The following is a 21,542-nucleotide window of genomic DNA, read 5'->3' on the forward strand; positions in this document are numbered from 1 at the left end:
TGACTCTAAGCCAGGCTGATGTACCGACTATTTTACTTGCACTAACTCAGATTTTTATACTGACTGCCTAAAAACTGACTGTAAAGAAACACTCAAGATGACCTACAGAACTCAGAAAAAAAGAATTCACATCTGTCAAAAACCATTTGAAAGAATATTAATTGATGTGTATCTCCATTTCCACTGATTCACACAAAAATCATCTAAGGTTCAATAATAAATGTATTTGCCTTACATTTCTCCCAACCTTTCCTTCACAGACTAAAGCCAAAGAAAACATGTCAGAATTGCAAATGTTTTATCTGTTTTTGAGGAGGACACCCTGACACCTTTCCTGTTTGTACTCAAGGACAGGCCAGTAATCCACACCAGGGCAAAGGACTGGGATCCAGGCCCTCCCTATGCCCCAGCACAGCTCACACTCCAGGGAAAAAGGAGCTGGCAGTTGGATAATGAGTTCAAGTTGGCTTTAAGCAGCACTTCAGCATCACGATGCAGCACCAGAACCATTTCTAGCAATTAGCATTATTTCTCAGAGCTAACCTCCAAGGCCCTGATCCCGCAAAAGCTGCACATCCTTAAATTAGTGTAATTGCATAATTCCCCTGACTCTGATGGCACCGGAGGAGGATGGCTGCAAAGATTATCCTCTGCACACTTGAGACAAGATGCCAGAACATTTCTGAAAGGGAGTATTAAAATCTTATTAGATACATTTTGCTGTTTAAACAAACCTAGCATTAAGTAATAAAAGATATGCAAAATAGGTAAACCGTGTGCCAATTTGACATTGTATTTGTTGGTCTTTTTTCTCCGGGGAAAAAAAAAAAAGAAACTTAATTCAAATTAGTCCATAATAATTTTTACCTCTGCTACTTTAAGAACATGTTTACTCAATTTACAAGGCTCAGCAAAACCATATTTCCTGCTTTCACACACAATGTCAAGCTCACTATGAAAATAAAACTGTCCTTAATTTGTTCAGCTTCCCAGAACTAATCATTTCTTGTTAGCTGCCTCTCTATTAGTACATTCACTAAGACAGTTCATCCTCAGAAGCAATTTTCCTGAGCTTGACTGGAAGCCAAAGAGGTTTAAAACAAAAAAGGGAACACACACGAGCATTAAAAAATCACACGATGAACATGCAATGCAAAAGGAAACCACAACGGTAAGAGAGGGAGAACGTATTTCACATGACGAGGCACAGTTATTGCAATAATCAATATATAGCACAGCCACAGCAGAATTATTACACAATAGAAACGACAGATTACAATCGCAGGCTCAGTATTTATGCAACCTAATGCAGTGCATAATAAAGCAGGTATTGTATCTCCTATGATTTTAGAATTTGGAAAGGAAACCAAAGCAACACTGGCACTAAATTCCATTTAAAGCTGCCCGGAGAATTGGTGTTGCGAGCCTACTCCCTGTGGGATAGCAAAACACATACTGTTTTCCTTTCCCTGTCCCCCACCTTACCCAGTGTTAGCTGTTCAGGAAGTGTGGGATGTGGTGTGCCTATGGATGTGACACATCACCACCAGTATCCTACACATGTCCATGGAAGCTGGAAAAACTTAGAACAACAGAGTGGTTTAGGCTGGAGGGGCCTTAAAGCTCATCCAGTCCAACCCCCTGCCATGGGCAGGGACACCTTCCACTAGACCAGGTTGCTTCAAGCCCCGTCCAAGCTGGACTTCAGCACTTCCAGGGATGCAGGGGCAGCCACAGCTTCTCTGGCCAACCTGTGCCAGGGTCTCACTGCCCTCACAGCCAGCAATTCCTGCCCAATATCCCATCCATCCCTGCCCTCTGGCAGTGGGAAGCTATTCCCTGTGTCCTGTCCCTCCATCCCTTGTCCCCAGTCCCTCTCCAGCTCTCCTGGAGCCCCTTTAGGCCCTGCAAGGGGCTCTCAGGTCTCCCTGGAGCCTTCTCTTCTCCAGGGGAACCCCCCCAGCTCTCCCAGCCTGGCTCCAGAGCAGAGGGGCTCCAGCCCTGGCAGCATCTCCGTGGCCTCCTCTGGACTCTCTCCAGCAGCTCCACGTCCCTGTGCTGTTGTTCCCAGGGCTGGAGGCAGCTCTGCAGGGGGGTCTCACCTGCAGTGGTAGGGAGGCAGAATCGCCCTTTCCCTTGCTGCCCACATTGCTTTTAAAGACATTTCATTCAAAGATGAACATATTTGCACAAAAAATGTTTCAAAATAGCAATAAAAACCTTAATTCTATGGGATGTACAAAGACAGGCAACACCATCTGTGGGTATTGGTCAATTATACTCTGCCTTTAGTAATTTTTAAATTCCATCTCTTCTCTAACCAGGTTGTTCAGTATGTAACATAGAAGAGGTGCATGGATTCATACAAAAAACTTCTGACAACTCAATTATGCTGCTGTATTTGATGTTACTTACAGACCCAGGCAGGCAGGTTTCCTGAGAATACATTTTTCTAGCCATGCAGTACCAGAACAACAGAGATCCAGCCATTAAAAACTGCTACTCTATATTTCTCCAGCAGCAACTTCTATTCCATATCCTCTATTCTCCTCCTGCCTCAGAAAAGGCAATAAAAATCTGAAATTTTACAGTCTCCCAGACTGATGTATTCTAATGTACCTCAGCTGACGCATAAGTCCCCTTTCAGAAAGTGATACCAGTAAACTATTTCTCCATCAGTTTCAGTACGGGGAATAACCAGATGAACTTGTCACTCTAAAAAACTTCCCAACCTTGTTACATGAGAATCCATATGGTGCTATCAGTTCTTACTTTCACACATAAAAACACCCGAAAGATGCAATATCCATGGAGGAGCACTTACGTCTCCCAAGGACAATGCTGTCATCTTAACCTTGTAGTGGTGCTGCTGCACAGAATTACCAAAATTTCATGGAAACAAGCCTAGAGAATCATGCTATTTCTGTTATGTTTTCAGGACATCATTCCTACATGCAAAGCAGTACATCCTAAATGAGATTTTGCTGCGGATTCCCCTCGTTATTAGTATTCATTTTTTAAATAAGCCTTTGAAATCTTAGGCTTTTGACTACTTTAATACCATATTCCTGTTCCAAATTAATCCCGAGAATGCCCCTGGGACAGCTAGATTTTCATCTCCTGTTGAGATCCTTCAGTGTAACTCTCCATCATTATGTACTACTATAAAACTTCTTCTTCTGTACAAAAAGAGCTATTTCAGCCTGCATGCCGTATTTTCTTCCCTTGACAATCAAGATGGTTTTACTTATGTTTACTGTGTGGTCTCTTGCTATTGTACGCTGGCTTAGCTGGGAAGCTGCATTTCCACCCTGGATGCTTTCCATGTTCTGATCAATTTTGTCACGCAATTTTTTCCTTGTTTTCCTCAAGCTTCTAGGATCTTGGTTAATATATTCAATTATCCGCAGCATCAACAGTGAAATAGTAAAACTTACATTTTTACTTGGAGTAAACAGCTTAGAGAAATCCTTTGGTATTTCAAGTAGAACTTATTTTTAAACTCACCCTCTTTACTGTTTCTTCACAGTTATTGTAGAACGCCTATAATTCTACATGATGAACAAGGATTATATATTGTTATTTTGAGCTGATGGATTCTCATCATTCTTATTCTGTACAATCAAAACTGATCAGCTATATCAAAAAAGACAGATCTTTCTTAATTTTCGGTGTCTTCCCCCCAAATACCAAGTGACAGAACAAGAAGAAATGCACACAGGTTGTGCCAGGGGAGGTTTAAGTTCTATACTGGGAAAAATTTCTTTACTGTAAGTGTTGTCCATCCCCGGCACAGCTGCCCAGGGCAGTGGTGGAGTCCCCATCCCTGGAGGGATTGAAAAACCGTGTGGATGTAGCGCTTGGGTCATGGGCTAGTGCTGGGGAGTGGTTGAACTTGATGATCTTGGAAGGCTTCTCCAACATAAATGATCCCATGATTAACTGTCATGAAAATTTACTGAACTTGAGGGAAAAGCTCTATGATTCCCATTCTTGAAAAGCAATTTATATAGACAATATTGCCAAAACAATGGGTGTCAAGGAAGTATTAGACACTTGCATGTAAGACAACTTACATCTCTGCACTAATTCCAAACAAACCACACAACTGTACGAAAGGTTTGTGAATTACAGCTCATGATTCTTACGCTATAGCTTCGGAAAAGGATTAAAATACTTCAACATAAAAGGCATTTACAACTTCCAAAGGCCAGAGAATTTGTATTCTAAAGTTAAAAGGACAAAAATCAAACCATTATTAGACTCCCATTTCTACCACACTTTTTAGGACACACGTCAAGGATGCCATCAAGACACAAACCATCCCCTCGGAAATTAAAGTTATTCATCAGTTAACTGAAAACATGCACAGATCAGGCACAGAGCATGCAGCATGCAGTAAATGGAGAGCAGAGGTTAATAACCTGGAAGCATAGGATCTGAGAATGTGAGAACAAGTTAAAGACAAGAGTTCCTCTCCATTGTCACTGAGGGTCGAGAAGCAATGTTGCAGCGTAGAGCAGTGGGAGTGGGGGAAATACAGTTTGTCCAAGACATACACATATCTCCGCAAGTGGCGGCAGGTATAACTGAAAGACAAGGGCAGAGGGAGACAAAACAGAAAAAAGAGGTATTTTCCTTTAAGAAAGCCAAGTCATGGTTTAACATCCTTGGTTTTTGTGCCAAGAGTCAGTGGAAGATGCCAAGAAAGCAATGGGGCAGTTTGACACAGAACAACAGTTTCAAGAGACAGAGGGATCCGTTTGCCTGTGCCCACATGCTGGTTCTGCCACTACTGCAAAGGGAACCTTTGCCAGGTCTCAGGCATTAGAGTGAGAAGAATTTGGGCTTTTTCTGGGTATGTTCCCCTCTTTTTTTTTTTTTTTTTTTTTGAATCAATATCATCTTAAGAAAAGTCTTATGCCTCTCTCAACCTGCCCTAAAATTATAAGTGCACAGGACTGGCCCTGGTTTGCAAAGTTTACTTTTAAAAAAAATCTGAGAGTATTCACAATATTTAACTTATGTTCCTGCAAACTGACACCTGACTTAAGGAAGAAAGTTCCCACAGAATTATTGATCAATATGAACTGGCCTTGCAGCCTGAGATTCCAGTGGTAGAGCTCCTATATTTAATTCTAGTTCCTCAAGCATGGTGCTTTATCATAACCGAGTTACACAATGAAGACCTGGTCAGCTTTTCCACGAAAAAATACAATCAATTCCATGAAGTAACTATAGAGCAAGCAATAGAACATTTAATTTTCAAATTGAGCAACTCTGAATCCTCTTGAATAACAGATATATAGCCTATGCCTGTGCACAGGATATCGTCCCACTCATCATGGAAAGGAAAATAAATTCATTAGAGCAGTTCACCTGCAACAAACTCCATCACTGGTAAGCTCTGAAGCTGATACAAAATAAAACCTCGACCATCTTTTGCTACAGGGTTTGCACAGAAAATGCTTCACTGCATAATGGTGCTCAACCCAGGCTGTGGCAAGCGTGATGATGTGGCTCAGTGATCTTAAACTTGGACTTGGTAATCCTGGAACTCTTTTCCAACCTAAATGATTCCACGATTCTAAGTCCTCCAGTAAGCCTTAACTAGCCTAATATATTGTGAGATAAAAAAGTCAGTTCATGACGGTCCTACCAGGCTATCCCCACTGGAACCTGGTATCTCTCCAGGAGAAACATACCCCTGGAGTGCTAAACTGGAAAAGCCTCCAGTGAAGATTTACAAAATTAGGTCTCCTTTGCTGACTTTGGCAAGAATCAACAAACACATGAACTCCAGGCTACAACATCCCCTCCAAATCAAAAAACCCCATCATTTCATGGCTTCAGGGGTGAAAATTTGGCCAGGGGGTTTTGCACCCAACCACTTGCGTTTCACGGGCTGGTATCTCTCTACAATCCCTGTTGGACATACTCAAGTGTGGCTAAAGCACTGTTTCTAGAGACAAAAATATTTGTGCACCTTGGGCAAAGAACAGGACAGAAGAGAGTGCCACCAGCAGCTGACCCCTGGGTATAACCAGTGGGGTTCTAAGCCCAAGACTTTACCAAACCCAACATCTCCCATTGCTTTGCTTTAAACAACATTCACCACCCAGTTAAATCAGTCACCTACCTTTGCTCTGGAAGTTGAGAAACACACAGTCCCTTTCGGCACTTCATTTGTAGATATAATAATTTTCAGGAGAGGAAGTAGCTGCAAGGAGGCAATTTCCTAAGCTTTCATGCCTTTTTTCTTCCTGACCACAGAACGTTTTGAGCAACACAGGCTATTTTCTTCACTCCAAGGATGGAGAAGATAAAGAATTTACAGGATCCCAATACTGAGGAAAACCCTCAACCCACAGGCCTGCCCTTCCAGCTACGCACAGAAGCCACAGGACTTTTTTCCTAAACCAGATTAAAGAGTATATTTTAGAATGATGACATTTAGAAGATTTAAATGGTCCACTGTTCCCATTTAGTATACTTAACCAGCCTTGTTACCAGAACACTGTACCTTATGTCGAGCCTCTATAGGTCTCACTCCAGCCATTCAATCTGGTTAGATTAGTGAAGAAATTGAAAGGACCTCCTACTGTAGAACCACAAAACGTTTTGGGTTGGAAGGGATCTTCAAGACCATCTGCTTCCAAGCCCCTGCCATGGGCAGGGACACCTTCCACTAGCCCAGGTTGCTCCAAGTCCTGTCCAACCCAGCCTTGGACTTCCAGGGATCCAGGGGCAGCCACAGCTTCTCTGGCCAACCTGGGCCAGGGCCTCCCCACCCTCACAGACAACAATTCCTTCCCAATATCCCAATTAACCCTTCCCTCTGGCAGTGGGAAGCCATTCCCTGTGTCCTGTCCCTCCATGCCTTGTCCCCAGTCCCTCTCCAGCTCTCCTGGAGCCCCTTTAGGCCCTGCAAGGTCTCTCAGGTCTCCCTGGAGCCTTCTCTTCTCCAGCTCTCCCAGCCTGGACCCACAAGGGAAGTGATATCACTTATCTTCAACTCCTGCCAATGTTCCCCACAGACAGGAACAACAAGACACCCAGCCACAACCATTATCTTTAGGCTAAACTGACCAAATGGATGAGACCACTGCATGTGCTATGAAGAGAAGAAATTTATTAGGCTGTTCCTATTTTCAAAGCTGAACTTGTTTACTGAAAAGCCTGATTTTAAACCCATACCAAGAGCAATGCAATCCCACAAACCCGTGGGTTTTTACCAGTCCCTTTGACCAACAGAGTTTGCATCACATTGAAGATTAAGCATCTCCATTATTAAACCCTCCAAGGTAAACCTGAATAAAATCAAGGCTTAATTCCTTTAAGAGCATGTACATTAAGAAAAGCTGACACTGAATTTTCACTGACTAATCGTGAGTTTGAAACCAGCTTACTTGATCCACCAGAAATCAGATTTCCAGCTACAGCTATAGTTACATGTTACTGACATTTTTGTTTTCTTTATGTTCTGTGGGGCACATTTCTTTCACTTCGCAGCAAAAGGCAGCCTTCAACTAAAGCACAGTGCTGAGAGAATTTGAAAAAGCACTACTGCGGAAAATAAAGGCCATTATATTTGATTTATGGGGTGTCTGTGCACGTGTATTACTCATGTATTATGTTTACTTGGAGGACAAAACTGTAGCTTACACTGTACTAAAATCCCACTCCAAAAGACTGTAATCCCCTCTTATAAAGAGCCATCTGATCAACATTTTGAATTCTGATAACACAGCAGGAAAGTGCCAACTTCTAACAGGTAAAAAGTAAAGTGTCCTATTACATAACTATATGTTTATGAGTATGTATATGAACATGTTTCCTTCCCTGATCCTGGCAGTGTCTAATCTTGCCCAGCAGCTGGTATAAATTGAGAAGGCAGGGAGGAAGCTGCAGTACTGGCTGGCAAATAAGACCAAAAAAAAACCCAAAAGCAAACATACACCAAAAAAACAAAGCAACTAAAAAAAACCCAAAAAAAAAACCCAGGCAAAAAAAAGGGAAAAAAGACCTCCAAACTAACCACATCAGTCAGCTATATCTATCTTCTAGAAAAATTTAAAAAAAAAAAAGTAAATTTGCTCACGGGAATGATTGCTCCTGCCTGTAACTCCCCCCAGCTTCTGGAGTCGTCCTTCCCTCTTCTACCCTGCAAGGACAGCCTGTTCTCATCAATCTTCGAGAGGTGAACGCCTTCATCTGACTGCTGTGAGAACACTCTCACCTGCTTATCCCAATATCCTCTAATCCTGGAACTCTGGTCCTCCTCGAGAGCTTTTTAGATTTGTCTGAACCAGCAGCAGCTAAAACGAAGGCTTGAGACCCTCCCTGTACACGTTCTTCACTGCCTGACACCCAGGCACATGTAGGGGAAATGTAATTTTTATATACATATAAAAGTTAACCCAATACATCTATATTTATTTGTAGTTTGATGAAGGCAAAGGAAAGTCTTCTTTCCACAGAGTTTGGTCAACCCCAATCAATAAAGATATTCTGATGACAGCAGTCAAATGAGGGCATCAAAGACACACTTTAAAATCACTGGGAGTGGGGTGTTGACAGCCAGAGGGAAGGTGGAGGTTCCCAGAGAGGAGAATATTTTCAGCAGGAAGGGACCTACAATGACTATCTAGTCTGACCAATTCAGGGCTGACCAACTTAAAGCACGTTACAGCACGGGCACAGGCTTTCCCAGAGAAGCTGTGGCTGCCCCTGGATCCCTGGAAGTGCTGAAGTCCAGGCAGGAGAGGGCTTGGAGCAACCTGGGCTAGTGGAAGGTGTCCCTGCCCATGGCAGGGGGTGGAACAAGATGGGTTTTAAGATCCCTTTGAAACCAAGCCATTCTATGGTTCTGTGATTGATGACCTCTCTAGGAAGTCTGTTCCAGGATTTGACCACTCTCTTGGCAAAGAAATGCTTCCCAATGTCCAGCCCGAACCACCCCTGTTCAGTTTTGAACCATTCCCACACATCCTGTAAGCAGAGGAAGCTGCAGGGAGCAAGTTGTCCCTCAGTCTCCTCCACTCCAAATTAGAGAAGCCCAGGCCCCTCAGCCACTCCTCACAGGATGGGCCTCCCAGCCTTTCCTCCAGCTTTGTTGTCCCCCTCTGGATGCACCCAAGCACCTTCACATCTCTCTCAAATGATGTGTCCAGAACTGCACACAGTGCCCGAGGTGAGGCCACACCATCACTGAATAAACTGGGACAATCCCCTCCCTTGGCCCACTGGTTTTGCTGTGTTTCGTGTGCCCCAGGATGTGGTTTCCCCCCCGGGCTGCCTTGGCTTCCTGCAGCTTTACTGAGCCTCCCTGATCATCTGGAAGCCCTCCAAGGACCTTGTGTGAAACACACAGATTATCAAAACCAACAAACAAATGAGACTTTCCCGAAGATTCTTCCAAACCTGCTGTTTCTCTGAAAAAAATTCAACATCCTAAATGGCCACTGCAATTGTTTTGGTTTAGGTGATCATATCACTTCCAATTTTTATCTCAAACTCCACATTAATTCAAGAAGTGTACACAAGACTACAGCCACAGACTAAACACCTAGCAAAAATAAGAGTTTGAAAATAAGAAGTGCTGAAATTCATGACATGTTTACATTTATTTTTTCATCCAAAATTTAAGACTCGAACAAGACAACAGCACTAAGCAAAACATTCAAAGCCACTTACATCCTTATTTGTTTAAACTAGGAATCTGATATTTTCTCTAGTGAAGTCAATTGCAATTTTAAAATAAATATATCAAAGGCAAAAATGTAAACAGCACCAGGCCAACACCTTAACAACAAAGAAATGAAGCGAATTGGGGAGGGTATAGAAAAGTGGTATAAAACCAGTATTCACTAACCCCTCTATAAATACAACCTAGGGTGAACCACCATATACAGGATTTGAAAGAAAAATTCCCAGTGCTAATGTTTAAGTAATTGTAATTCATAATCTTCCTCCTGGCGCATGCCAGATTTTATGAGGGCTATAAATCTTTAACGTTATTGAGAAAAAGAAAGGTCTTGAAGACATACATGCCATGTGTATTAGCTCAGAGAAACTAGATTAATCTGCAGCAATAAAAAAAAAAAAAAAAAAAAAAAAAAAAAAGCCAATTCTGCTAAGCCTGATTAAATATTTAGGTCATATTGTTTCTGCAGCAGAATTTGAAAAATGCACAGCAAATAACATCTTCGGCTGAGTCTGAAGACTTAATCACTGTATTTTTCAAAAGGTAGTTGTGTTACGACATGACTCTATGCGAAAGCCAATACGAAAGTCTTTAAAAGAAAAATAAATGAAAGTATAAGCTAATTAAACCAGCATGCATTAGTCAACACACCGAGCTATCTCCGTGCACGTGGGCAGAATGTCATGACGCGCAGTGAGCACTCTACCGTTGCTCATGTTTGATAACCTGTGTTCTTGGAAGTCCTTATTAGTCACTGCTCTTCTGTTCCCAAAGACAAACCCAACCGAAACACACTCTGTACTCAAATACCACGTAGATGATAACAACAACTTGTTAGATCACCCACTCCATGAGAACCGATGATTTATTTTCTGCCTAAAATATCACCCATTGATGTTATTACGTACGGTATAAACAGCTGAAAGGCAAAACACCTATCTGCCTATCTCAGAGCCAGGTTGGATGGGGTTTGGAGCAACCTGGTCTAGTGGAAAGTGTCCCTGCCCATGGCAGGGGTTTGGAACAAATAATTCCAGGATTCTGTGATTCCTGCTAACAGTAAAATACATCATACACATCATGCAAAATTAGAATTTTGGATTACATTTTTTCATTTTTCTTCGTTACACTGCCACTGAGGAAGTGATGAACTGTGGTACTGACGAACCACAGCAGAAACACTACTGTGTATTTGTTTTACAGTGCCAAGACTGCTATTAAAGACTGACTTGCTATGTTCATGAAAAGGTGGTTTGGGCTTCTTTGGGTGAGTTTCTGCCTCTGTGGTGTTAGCACAGTTAAGCTTCTTAAGAAATTCCCCAATTTTCATCCAGTTTTTAAAAAAATTATTATTATTATCTTAGAGTTATAAGTACACTGAAAGAGACCTTAGGAGGTTTGTAGCCGAACCTCCTGCTCAAAGCAGGGTTAAAGCTGAATCCACACCTGAGCAGGGGTTTATCCAGTGGGACAAAGACTCCAAAACTTCTCTGTGCTGCTGTGCCAATACTCCCCTGACCATGAAACATTGCCTTCTTCCCCCGGGCTGGAACCTCCTGACCATTCTCCCTCATCTTCCTGTCACAAACTTCCACATAAAGAGCCTGGCACCCTCTCCTCAGTAACCTTCTCCTACACCTGGGAATGCTGCTCACCCCTTCTCTGACCCTCCTGGCCCTCAAGCCTGTTCTCCTGCAGGCTAAGCAAGGCCAGTTCCCTCAGACCACCTTCCTACACCAGCACCCAACCACCACGGAGCCCTCCACTGAACTCCAGCTGGGCAATGCCTCTCCCGTGTCTGGAGGCCCAAAAAACCTGGATGCGGTTTTCCCAATGTCTTCCAGTGCTCTTGCATTGTCAGGAGTCAAATCCTTTTCCACTGCTGGCCCTTTCCTTCCGCCTTGACCCCCACCTAACTTCCTCATCTAAGCGACATTCTCATGGCTTTCTAAAAATACTTCATCCCTGCAGGCCTTCTTTTCAGATACAAGCATCCCTAAATTTATATCTTATAGGATAGAGTGATGACAGGATTGTAAATTACATTATTGCAAAACAGCAGTTTGGGGGCGAGGGGTCATTACAGGGTTAAAGGTGCCGTAACAACACAGAAAAGAAAAGGATGAAAATTATTTAAATACTTAAGAAGCCGATTATTTGTGATAATGTGTCACAGGCATAAGTTCCCATGCCCTGAAGCAGCACTCTGTCACAGTACTGGACAAATGTACAAAACAGGCTTATGAGAGGAGAATTATCTTTATGCATGAAAGTATTTATAGTGAAGGAGGGCAAGGAAATGAAAACCAAACAAGTTCTGGAGATGTCTGATAGACTGAAAACAAAAGGAGAAATATATGAGATTCTTCTACAGAAAGGCCAAATTACTTCTGTACAGATGAAGTTCCATCAAAAAGAACAAAAGGATTTGTATATTAAAAGCAGACACAAGCAACTGATGACCCATAAGCAAAAAAAAGATATGAAAGAGCTTGGAGGAAATGTCTATTCAGTTCTGATGTTTCAGACAAAGGGCGAAGGCTTTAATCACCCAGATGCACTGGTTACTTGGAAGGCACATAACCCTGGCAGCTTAAGAGATGCTACTATGGGAATGTTGTTTTGGAAACCTCCTGCGCTTTTATCCCTTGGCTAGACACTTGTGATAATTCACAGGCTCTGCATGGGATTACAGGGATGCTACGACACCCTCATTAACGGGGACATTTGCATCTCCGTCTGCCTGGGCCTGGAAAATCCTCCCTCGGGAGTCGGGAGACAGCGGCAATGTCAGCCCCTGCCCTGCTCCCCAGCAGGATTCACCCACATCAGGCCCTGCAAACTGGGGTTCTTTGGAGAGACACCCACGTGTGGACCTGAGCACACAATTAATGAGTTCCAGAAACATGTCTCTACACAACTTCACAGAAAATGTATCTATTCACTGCAGAACTAAGTGTATTTACTTTACCTAAAAGCGTGTTCTTTCCTTAACTTGCTTAAGGCCATTACCATTAAAAAGGTTGAGTCATTCAGTGGTTACAAAGGCCTGGTGCACATTAAAGTTGTTAAATCCTGATTCTTCTGTACCTATAGTTTCACCCTCCATTTACACATGTTAGATGATTCAAAGTGCAATATTCTTCTTGCAAACTACAGTGAGAGCACAATGTACTTTTTGAGTACTTAAGACACTTAGAAATTTCATAAACTATTGTTTTGTATTTCTAAAATCCATTAGAAAGGCTGTTTTAAAATCCTCACTGAAGCGTGGGGTCTGAACAAACTAAAAATTTCCACATGTGGTGGAAAGGAAAGTTTTCAGGAGCAATTTGAAAGTCACAGACACAGGTTAGTTGAATGTTAAACTGATCTGCTTCTCTCCCTGCAGGCACTCATACCTGTCCTGGCTGCACACACTAGACACATATAATGGTATCAGTTAAAATGTGAAATAAGCAGCAGCCTGACAGAGAAAAAAAAAAAAAAAGGAAAGAAAATCTTTATAATCAACGCTATATTTTTTGCTATATTTCTGTTTCATTCTAATGTTTACTTAGAGCCATAACACTATTTCTGTTTGTCAGATAAATCTTCGTAAGTTCATTAGTCATTAACTTCTTTAGATCAGAGTGAACTGTTTTTTTCCAAAGAGAAAATTTCTAAAAAGGAAAGAGTACGTGCTGTATCTGAATAAAGCATTAATGAGCCAAATACTCTGCAACTGAGGACAAATGACAGGTTCAAGCAAGTTATTATCCTGAGTCACCTGTACTTCTGTTAAGGAACACTGTCCCATCAATACGCTCCATTCAAAACAAAGATGAGGCTCCAGTTTCTAGGATTTTACTGGAATGGCAAATAATGGTTTCTGAAAGACTACTAGAAATCCCTTAGTTTTTTAAATTCCAGAAAAATCTTCTGCAGGACGAATTACTGGTAATTCAAACAGACTTTTTATAATGCAAAAGCTATAAGGATCACATCCACATGATCTTTAAGGTCTCTTCCAACTCAAACCATTCTATGATCCTCACTGTACACTGGACATTCAAATCCCAAATAATATAGTGGGATACAACCCAGGAAAACCTAAGTGATGCAACTCAGAACAACCTCTGCAAATTCAGCTGTAAAACAATACTGGAAGTGTATCAGAAAAATAGTAATTTCTCTCATGTTTCCTAAGATATTTCTTCCTCAGAAGAGATTCACAAGATCAACAGTTTAAAGGTTCCGCCGAGGAAGAAAAGTTTAATTCCCCAATTTGAAAACTATTATTAAATTACACTGTTTCCAAAGAGCTTATGTGGCACAGTAGCTATGAATGGGCCATTCACAATAATTAAAGACGGCACTACAGAGGTCTTCTTCCTCAGAATGCCAGCTCTCTGTGACATGTGTGACGGTCTAGACTCCCTGAAATAGGGACCAAGATCCAGCAAACATCCATTCTGTGATGATTTGCAATACCTTCATGTAATCCCACATTCTGCCAAGCAATGACTTGCAGTTTGTAAGACACTGAAGTACCACAAATGAGTTGTATCCGTGCCCTGCCGCCCCAAAAATTACAAAATTAGAAAATCATCCCACTGGTTGTGGCCCACAAATCAGCAGAGACACAAAAAGTGCTAGAGGGAAGACCAGACTACCTTTTCCAAAGGTGAGCTCTCAGAGTGGAGCATATTTAGGTACTAAATACCTTCTTAAGACAGGTCAGCAATCAACAATGTCATTTTTAAGGAGTCCATTACCTACAGAGCAGAAAATAGTTCAACCACTCCACTCTACATCAGGAGACCCTGAGACAGAGGGAAGCAACCTTTCCCCAAGACCCCTTTGCGGTTCACCCTGATCCAATCTCTCTGTAAATAAAGCTGTGAGTCTGTCCATCTGGGAAGTCTCCATGACCCAGAGAGCTGGGGGTGCCTGGGCTGCAAACGCTTCCAATGGCACGCGGGGCACTCGGCTGCCCACAACAGATGGGGGACCAGGGTATTACTGTCCCGTCAGGCGCCCACTCAGAATCCCCAGCAGGTTCAACCAGGCTTAAACCCAGTTCAATGATATTTCCATGTTGGAAACAGCTGATATCAGCCTAAAACCTCGCCTCCATATGTTGCACACAGGCAAAAACAGGCGAGCCCACATGGAGTACTCCTCTTGTTGTTGACACAGCTAAGGCAGCATTTTAGTACATCTGACTACAACTACACTCAATTCTAAGTAAAAAAAGGATGCTTCTTTCCTTTTAAAATTTAACTTAATTCTATTTGCATCGCTAAGTCATACCAGCAACAGCACATTTGCTACTAATATTCTCTTTTCCCTTGTCTGAACAATTGTTGTCTCCCCTTTTGTCACAGCCTTTCCTACTAATTGCAATGACACCTCCCAATTTTGGAAGGGCTGATCAGCTTATAAGCTTCCCCACAGCTAATCTAGGTCAACAAGCTACTAATAAGGCCAGCATATGTTTCTTTTATTTAACGCTATTGAGATCTTTATAAATCACTTCTGTCTCCCAACAAAAGCCACTCCTGGGGTTCGAGAAGCTCTGTGTGTTTAAGCAGTAACAGCAACAGGACAGAACGAATAGTGTTAAGAAGCACCTGTACACGGAGCACTGTGTCCGTGAACAGCTCAAGGAAGAGCAAGATAAAGCTGTCCAAGGCCGACCAGGTGACTCAAAAGCTCTCCCCAGGTACCCCGCTGCGCACACGGCTGACAGCCCACAGGCGAACGGCAAAGTTCAGACCCAGTGGCCTGAAGCTGCTTGATTTTCCATTTCCACCATGTCCTCTTTCAAACACAGCCTGAGCACGAGAATATCACGAAGGCCCTTTGTACGAGAAGACATTAGTTCTCACCCTACTTGGAACATCTAATCAAAATGGGATTACCATTTCGCAGCGTACCACACTGCATGGGGGTTAAAAAAACCCTCATTATAAAGCAGTTTATTATAAACAGAATATAACTTTATCACAGAAATATGGAACAGTTTGGGTTGGAAGGGACCTTAAAGACCATCTGCCATGGGCAGGGACACCTTCCACTAACCCAGGTTGCTCCAAGCCCCGTCCAACCTGGCCTTGGACACTTCCAGGGATCCAGGGGCAGCCACAGCTGCTCTGGGCAACCTGTGCCAGGGCCTCCCCACCCTAATAGCCAATAATTCCTTCCCAATATCACCCCCCTGTCAGTGTGAAGCCATTTTATAACCAGGCTAGACAATAAATACTTTATCCTCTAAACTAAAATCCAGCAAAATTATTTCAAAGTTAAGAAGCACCAAATTGCTCTTTGAGGATTTTAATTCTTACTTTTGAGGCAACACCAACCAGTCAGTTCTGTATCCCTCCATACTGAAAAGAATTTACTGCTAAAATATCTGTCTTACAGCACAGAAAAAATGCCACCAAAGTGAAGGACACGGTGGGAAAAAAATCAACACAAATTTTTCAAAGTAAAAAATTCACCCAGCAGAGCTTTGTATGGCAGTGTAAGTTTTCTGGGATAAACAGGTCATCTGCTACTGCTTTAAAGCAAACACAGAAAACCAAACAAGCTGCCTGAGTTGCAGATAAATAACCCGAAGCTGAATCCACAGAAAGATGGTCTCTGCCTGTTTATCTCAGTGGCATGATGTCCGTGTGAAAACATTTGGGGACAGGAATTACCAAAAACCACTGTTTGTAGGAACAAGTCCCCCCTCCCCCAGAGTATGGAATCAGAGAGCAGGGCTGCAGAGTATCCTGCACCACCAGTGAAAACCAACCTAACCCTAAAGTTAAAAACCTCTTGTAGGAAATTTAGAAAACTGCTGTGATAACTTTCATTGAGGTAATGTCTTCCTAGCACAATTACTGTGTGATGTAAAAGAGAAGGAAAAATCACCTGTTACTCTTGAACAGCTCAGACTGCAGATATTTAGATTTCAGTACCAGAAACAAGGGATTTGTGTCTATTCCCCTCCTGATATCCACAGAGGCAGATCTCACTGCTTCAGTGAAACTGTTCATTACCCTCAATTCCTCCTTCTCTTCTTTTCTTTTGGTTATAAAAAAGGAATTGGAAAGCTGATGCTCAGAGGGTTCAGTATTTAACAGCTCTGGCCACAGGGCATTAATTCCAAGAAGCCCTTTCTGAGCCTGATCTTTTATTATGATATAATTCAATCTGTGAAGCCTCTCAAACTCTGCTGCTGCGGGAGCAGAGACTCTTTTCTCTAGGGTTCTCTATTATGATTTAGAGATCAGTAAACTGAGATTTAATTTAATGGCCCAATTAAGAGATGAAGGTTTGAGCCCAGAATACAAAGATCTTGTCTACTGATTGCTCCTACAGCCTCGCCATCACAGCCCAGGCCCCCTGAGTGTGTGGTGTGACACAAACCTGTGTGTTTCAAAGACCCCCAGAGCTGTGTGGCTCTAAGCAACAAAAATCCCTTGTTCCAAACAGTACCAACTGTTGCAGAGGGAAAAAAGGAGGGAGGAACTACTGCTCACGTTATGTGCTCATGAAGGTTGGCGATTGTGTTGTAAATCCATCACTGACATCTTACTCTCACTTTTTGATTACTAAAAGCTGACATTGCTGAAATTAAGACTTTTTTCAAGATTATGTTTCCTGGGGTCAGCGGGTTCCAACTCACAAATCTGGAACAATTTCGGGAGGTTATTTTATCTGAAAAATGGCTCTAATTGGACACCATTCATTCCTCTGCTGGGAGAAAGAAGCCAGAATGACAAGTTTAACAGAACTTCTGAATACCCTATTCACCTAATTTGGTTTGCTCAATTTAGACATCTCCATTAGAGTCTGAAATGACAACCTAGCTCAAATCTTACAACTCACAAATGACAACTCCTGTGTGAGAAGAAACACTTATGTTCCATACCCACGTTTCCAAACAAGAATTAAATATGAAAGCAAACAACTTTGAAGCATTCATGCAGCAAGCAACCTGGTTTTTTCTTCCAAGTTTTTGTCCTTAAGAAGCACCTTTGAATTGGGTAACTCCATCTCACTAGTTCTCTGCTCCAGCTATCCCATCACTATTCTCCAGTGAAAGAGGAAGCTCTGTGTTAAAGAGCTTCCTGAAAACACTGTTGACATCAAAGAAAAAAAGGCAGGAAAACCAGAATGCTCACAGAGTTTAAAGCTGTGTGGGAGAGAAATTTGTTTATCTTCCTCTGTGAGCAGCCCAGTGAGTTTTGAGCCAGCAATTACATCTCATTATTGGCACTGCTAAAAAGTATTATTAAGCAATTTGTAATTTCTGATTTCATCACATTCACACACTTAACAATTTCAGATTTTTCAGTTCAGTGTGGCCCCCAAAATGCAGGTCAGATTACACATGTCCTGCTGCTCCATAAACATTTTTATTCTTTGCTGAACACACAGTGATTCACATGAATTTCTCTGGGCAGAGAAGGGACTGAGCAGGCCTAAGGAGAAAGACCAGGGGACGCTGGTGAACAAGAAATTTATTTACAATAAGGAAAATATTCAAGGATTGGTTGGACAGGGCTTGGAGCAACCTAGTCCAGTGGCAGGGGGTGGAACTGGATGGGCTTTAAGGTCCTTCCAATCCAATCATTCTGGGATTCTATGAAATACACTGCAATGGCAATACAATTTTTCTATAGAAACTCATACACTACAACCTAAAGACAATTTTGAGTCCAACATAAGCCAAGCTTAAAAAGTGCAACTTAAAGTAACATCAGGTACTCATTCCTAAAAACTGTCATAAGCAATTTCACTCAAGAAAATCCCACCAGGCTCATATAAGAGGAAACCATACCAGAGAAATTCAATTACCAGTGCAGGAAACCAGAAAAACCAAATGTTTTTTTGGGGAGCTGAAACTTCTCAAATACAGCAGCACATATCAGAACGGATGGCAATTTTTCACAGTAGCTTATGAAACATAACTGGCCCTACAAAATGATGAAGACTTTGTTGAAGAGTGAAGGGAAGACTCTCAGGTGAGAAACTTGATGAACCCCAGCAACACAGTCAGACTTTACAAGCATGGACACTTAAGCACTTACAACTGTATTTATAAGAAACCTACACCAACCTTTACAGCCTCAGGCTTTGCTCTCACAGCAGGCACAGCAGGGCTGTGATGACACTCAGGTACAACTCACTCTATCCCACAGCAAGCACAAGCTAAAGTCTCTGTTCTGCACCCTTTTTGAGCACACCTCCTTCTCTAATTCCACCTGACTCCTACAGGCTTCAGGAGCGTTGTCACAAACCCCTTTCCTCATGTTGTTCCCTGAATCTCACTGAGCCCTCTGTGACAGTCAAAGAAACCAACAAAATATGACACTGGTACAATTACATGCCACCTTTTGATATTTAAGTTCTTTAAGTCGTCCAACAGGGAGAAGTGCAGCCAATAAAGTGCTCTTAGTGGCTCACACAGCCCTGTACGTGAACAGCCGTGGTGATAACACAGGAAAAAAGGAAAACTGGATGGTGTTTCCAGCACCATAAAGTCATTTAACGTTAAAAGTGCACATCTAATTAGTGAGGTGTATGGCAACCTCTAGTGGCATATGCCTGCTTAGAAAACTGCAAACATTCCAACATATGAAGCCATAGGAAAAGCATTTGCCTGAAGTGATCAGTCGTCTTCTTGTCACTGATTTTATCCAAATGACATGTTGATAACAGAACACACCACATCCAAGGAAGACCCTCCATGTGTTCCATATCCTAGAGCAGGCAGGCCAAGTTGCAGGAAAGCCAAATATCATGGAAGCTGTTTCCAAATACGTTAAAGGAATTAATGCCAACTGACTTGCAGTTCTGAGTGACAAACTTAATATCTGCACCACTATGCAGGTATGTTTAAATATAATTTAAAGATACTACAAATACCAGCACTCCACAGAGCAGTGCAGTGTCACTATGCTGATGAAAGAGCTCTGTGTAATTAAACACAAATCTCTGATAAAAGCAAGTAGAGAAGAGAAGGATCTCGAAGTCAGGGCAATCTACATCAGAGAACATCAAACCTAAAGTAATATTGCCCTGGATTTTACTATGAAACATCTCTTACTTCTATTTTTATTTCCAGCAGCTGCCTGTGTAAAATTTATAGTTGTGATAGATTTATACAAATCTGACAATTTTCATGCTTGCTGGAACGTGATACAAATTACCCAGCATTATGAAGTCGTATTTTACTGAGGTCTTAAGTGCAGTACATTGAATATTCCCAGCTCATTCTTTCACAGAAAATAGTCTTCAGAATATAAAACAATTGGCTGTCTCTGCTCAGAATGGGATTAGGAAAAAGCCTGCGTGGAAATGGAATTACTTCTCACATTAAGGAAGGAGTCATTAGAGCATCTGGTGAGGCTTAAATTATGACTGCCTATTCAGTTGTATTGCTAAGCAGTTTTTAAGTTAAGTGTTTCACAGCTACTTAATTTAGAAACCTATACCCTGAAATACTTCATGTAATCAAAAGTACTATCTTCTTTTTAGGTTTTTCCTTCACAGAAAACACTTTCTCTTTATGGATAATGTGCTTTCTACTCTCAGAGATGCCTGTACTCTGATGGTGGAAGCAGAACAGAAGTATAAATATAAACATTCTGCTTTGGCATCATAGAACATCACTGCTGGTTAAATTTAATAATTGTGGGTAACAGACTTCCTAAAGTAGAAAAAGGAAGGACCATATATGACTCAAACATCAATCTCTTAAGAAATATGCGTATTCTTACTACTTTTCTTGTTAGCTGAAACTTTATAAGAAATCTGTGTATTTTTAGATGAAATCAGGTTAAAATACCTTCTTCATGGTGCTTAAACCTGCCAAGGAACCCAAGGCTGCAAAGCTCTTGAGAAAAAAATGCAGTGAAGTCCTATAGGAGACAGCCTGCCCCCAGAACCAGCTCTTCCTTCCAGCCTGCCCATGTCCTGGCCCCACTGGACATTTTAGGACAGATTTTAAAACATTTTTGTAGTGGGATCCTTTTATTTATAAGCAGTCATGATCACAGTGACAAATTAAATCCCAGTCCTGGTGATCATTTTTGCCTATTGTCCAGGTGTACAGTTTTACAACTCCAGAATATAACTCCAGTCCTGTCTCCCTAATACTCCTTTATTTATTTAAAGTCATTACAATTTCCACTAAATAATAATATGTAGCGTCTAGCTATGACAAGGTAGAAGCTTAAAAGTAACAATATGGAATATTTATGCATTATGTAAGGATATCATATTATACAATACAGATCTTATTGCCATTTTGTCTTGCTTCTCCAGCTTATGAGCATGACCATTTTCTCTATCAATCCTTACATTACTTCCAAATAGAAAAATAAGTTCCAACCCTCCTGGCACCCAATGACTGGGATAACCAACATCATTCTCAAACTGCTATGCTCTCAGACTAAAACCTCTACAATCCTCCAAATGCACTGAGGTCTCAGACTAATTTATAGAATCAAAGAACAGAACCATAGAACCTTTTAGGTTGGAAAAGCCCTCCAGGGTCACAGAGTCCCACCATTCCCCAGCACGGGTAAGGCCACCACCATCCCATGTCCCCAAATGCCACACCCACATGGCTTTTAAACCCCTCCAGGGACGGGGACTCCAACAGCTGGGCTCCACAATCTTTCACCGTGACAGAATTTCCTTTCCCTGTTTTCTGCCATCCACCCCACTGCCTTCTTTCCACACATACCACTGTCGTGCACCAGTGGAAGTCTGTTTGCCCTCAGTGAGAATGCCAGCACAGTCATTTCCCAGCCAAAATCAAGCAGCAATGTTAAAGTCATGTCGTTACCAT

General features: G+C 41.9%; 1 protein-coding gene across 2 annotated transcripts in view; it reads right to left on the reverse strand.

Moving 5' to 3' along the window:
- The window catches only part of DYM (dymeclin), a 206,802-nt gene that overhangs the window by 88,756 nt on the left and 96,504 nt on the right, over nt 1-21,542 (reverse strand). The window contains exon 14 of one of the 2 annotated variants that reach the window (XM_050329931.1): nt 4,425-4,589. The exons of the other annotated variant lie outside the window; for it this stretch is intronic. Within the exon in view, the coding sequence (XP_050185888.1) occupies nt 4,425-4,589 (165 nt within the window). The remainder of the gene's footprint in view (nt 1-4,424; nt 4,590-21,542) is intronic. 2 annotated transcript variants of the gene reach the window in all.

Source organism: Myiozetetes cayanensis, unplaced genomic scaffold (assembly GCF_022539395.1).
Source record: "Myiozetetes cayanensis isolate MyiCay16 unplaced genomic scaffold, myiCay2020 scf4, whole genome shotgun sequence".
NCBI classification, from domain to species: domain Eukaryota; kingdom Metazoa; phylum Chordata; class Aves; order Passeriformes; family Tyrannidae; genus Myiozetetes; species Myiozetetes cayanensis.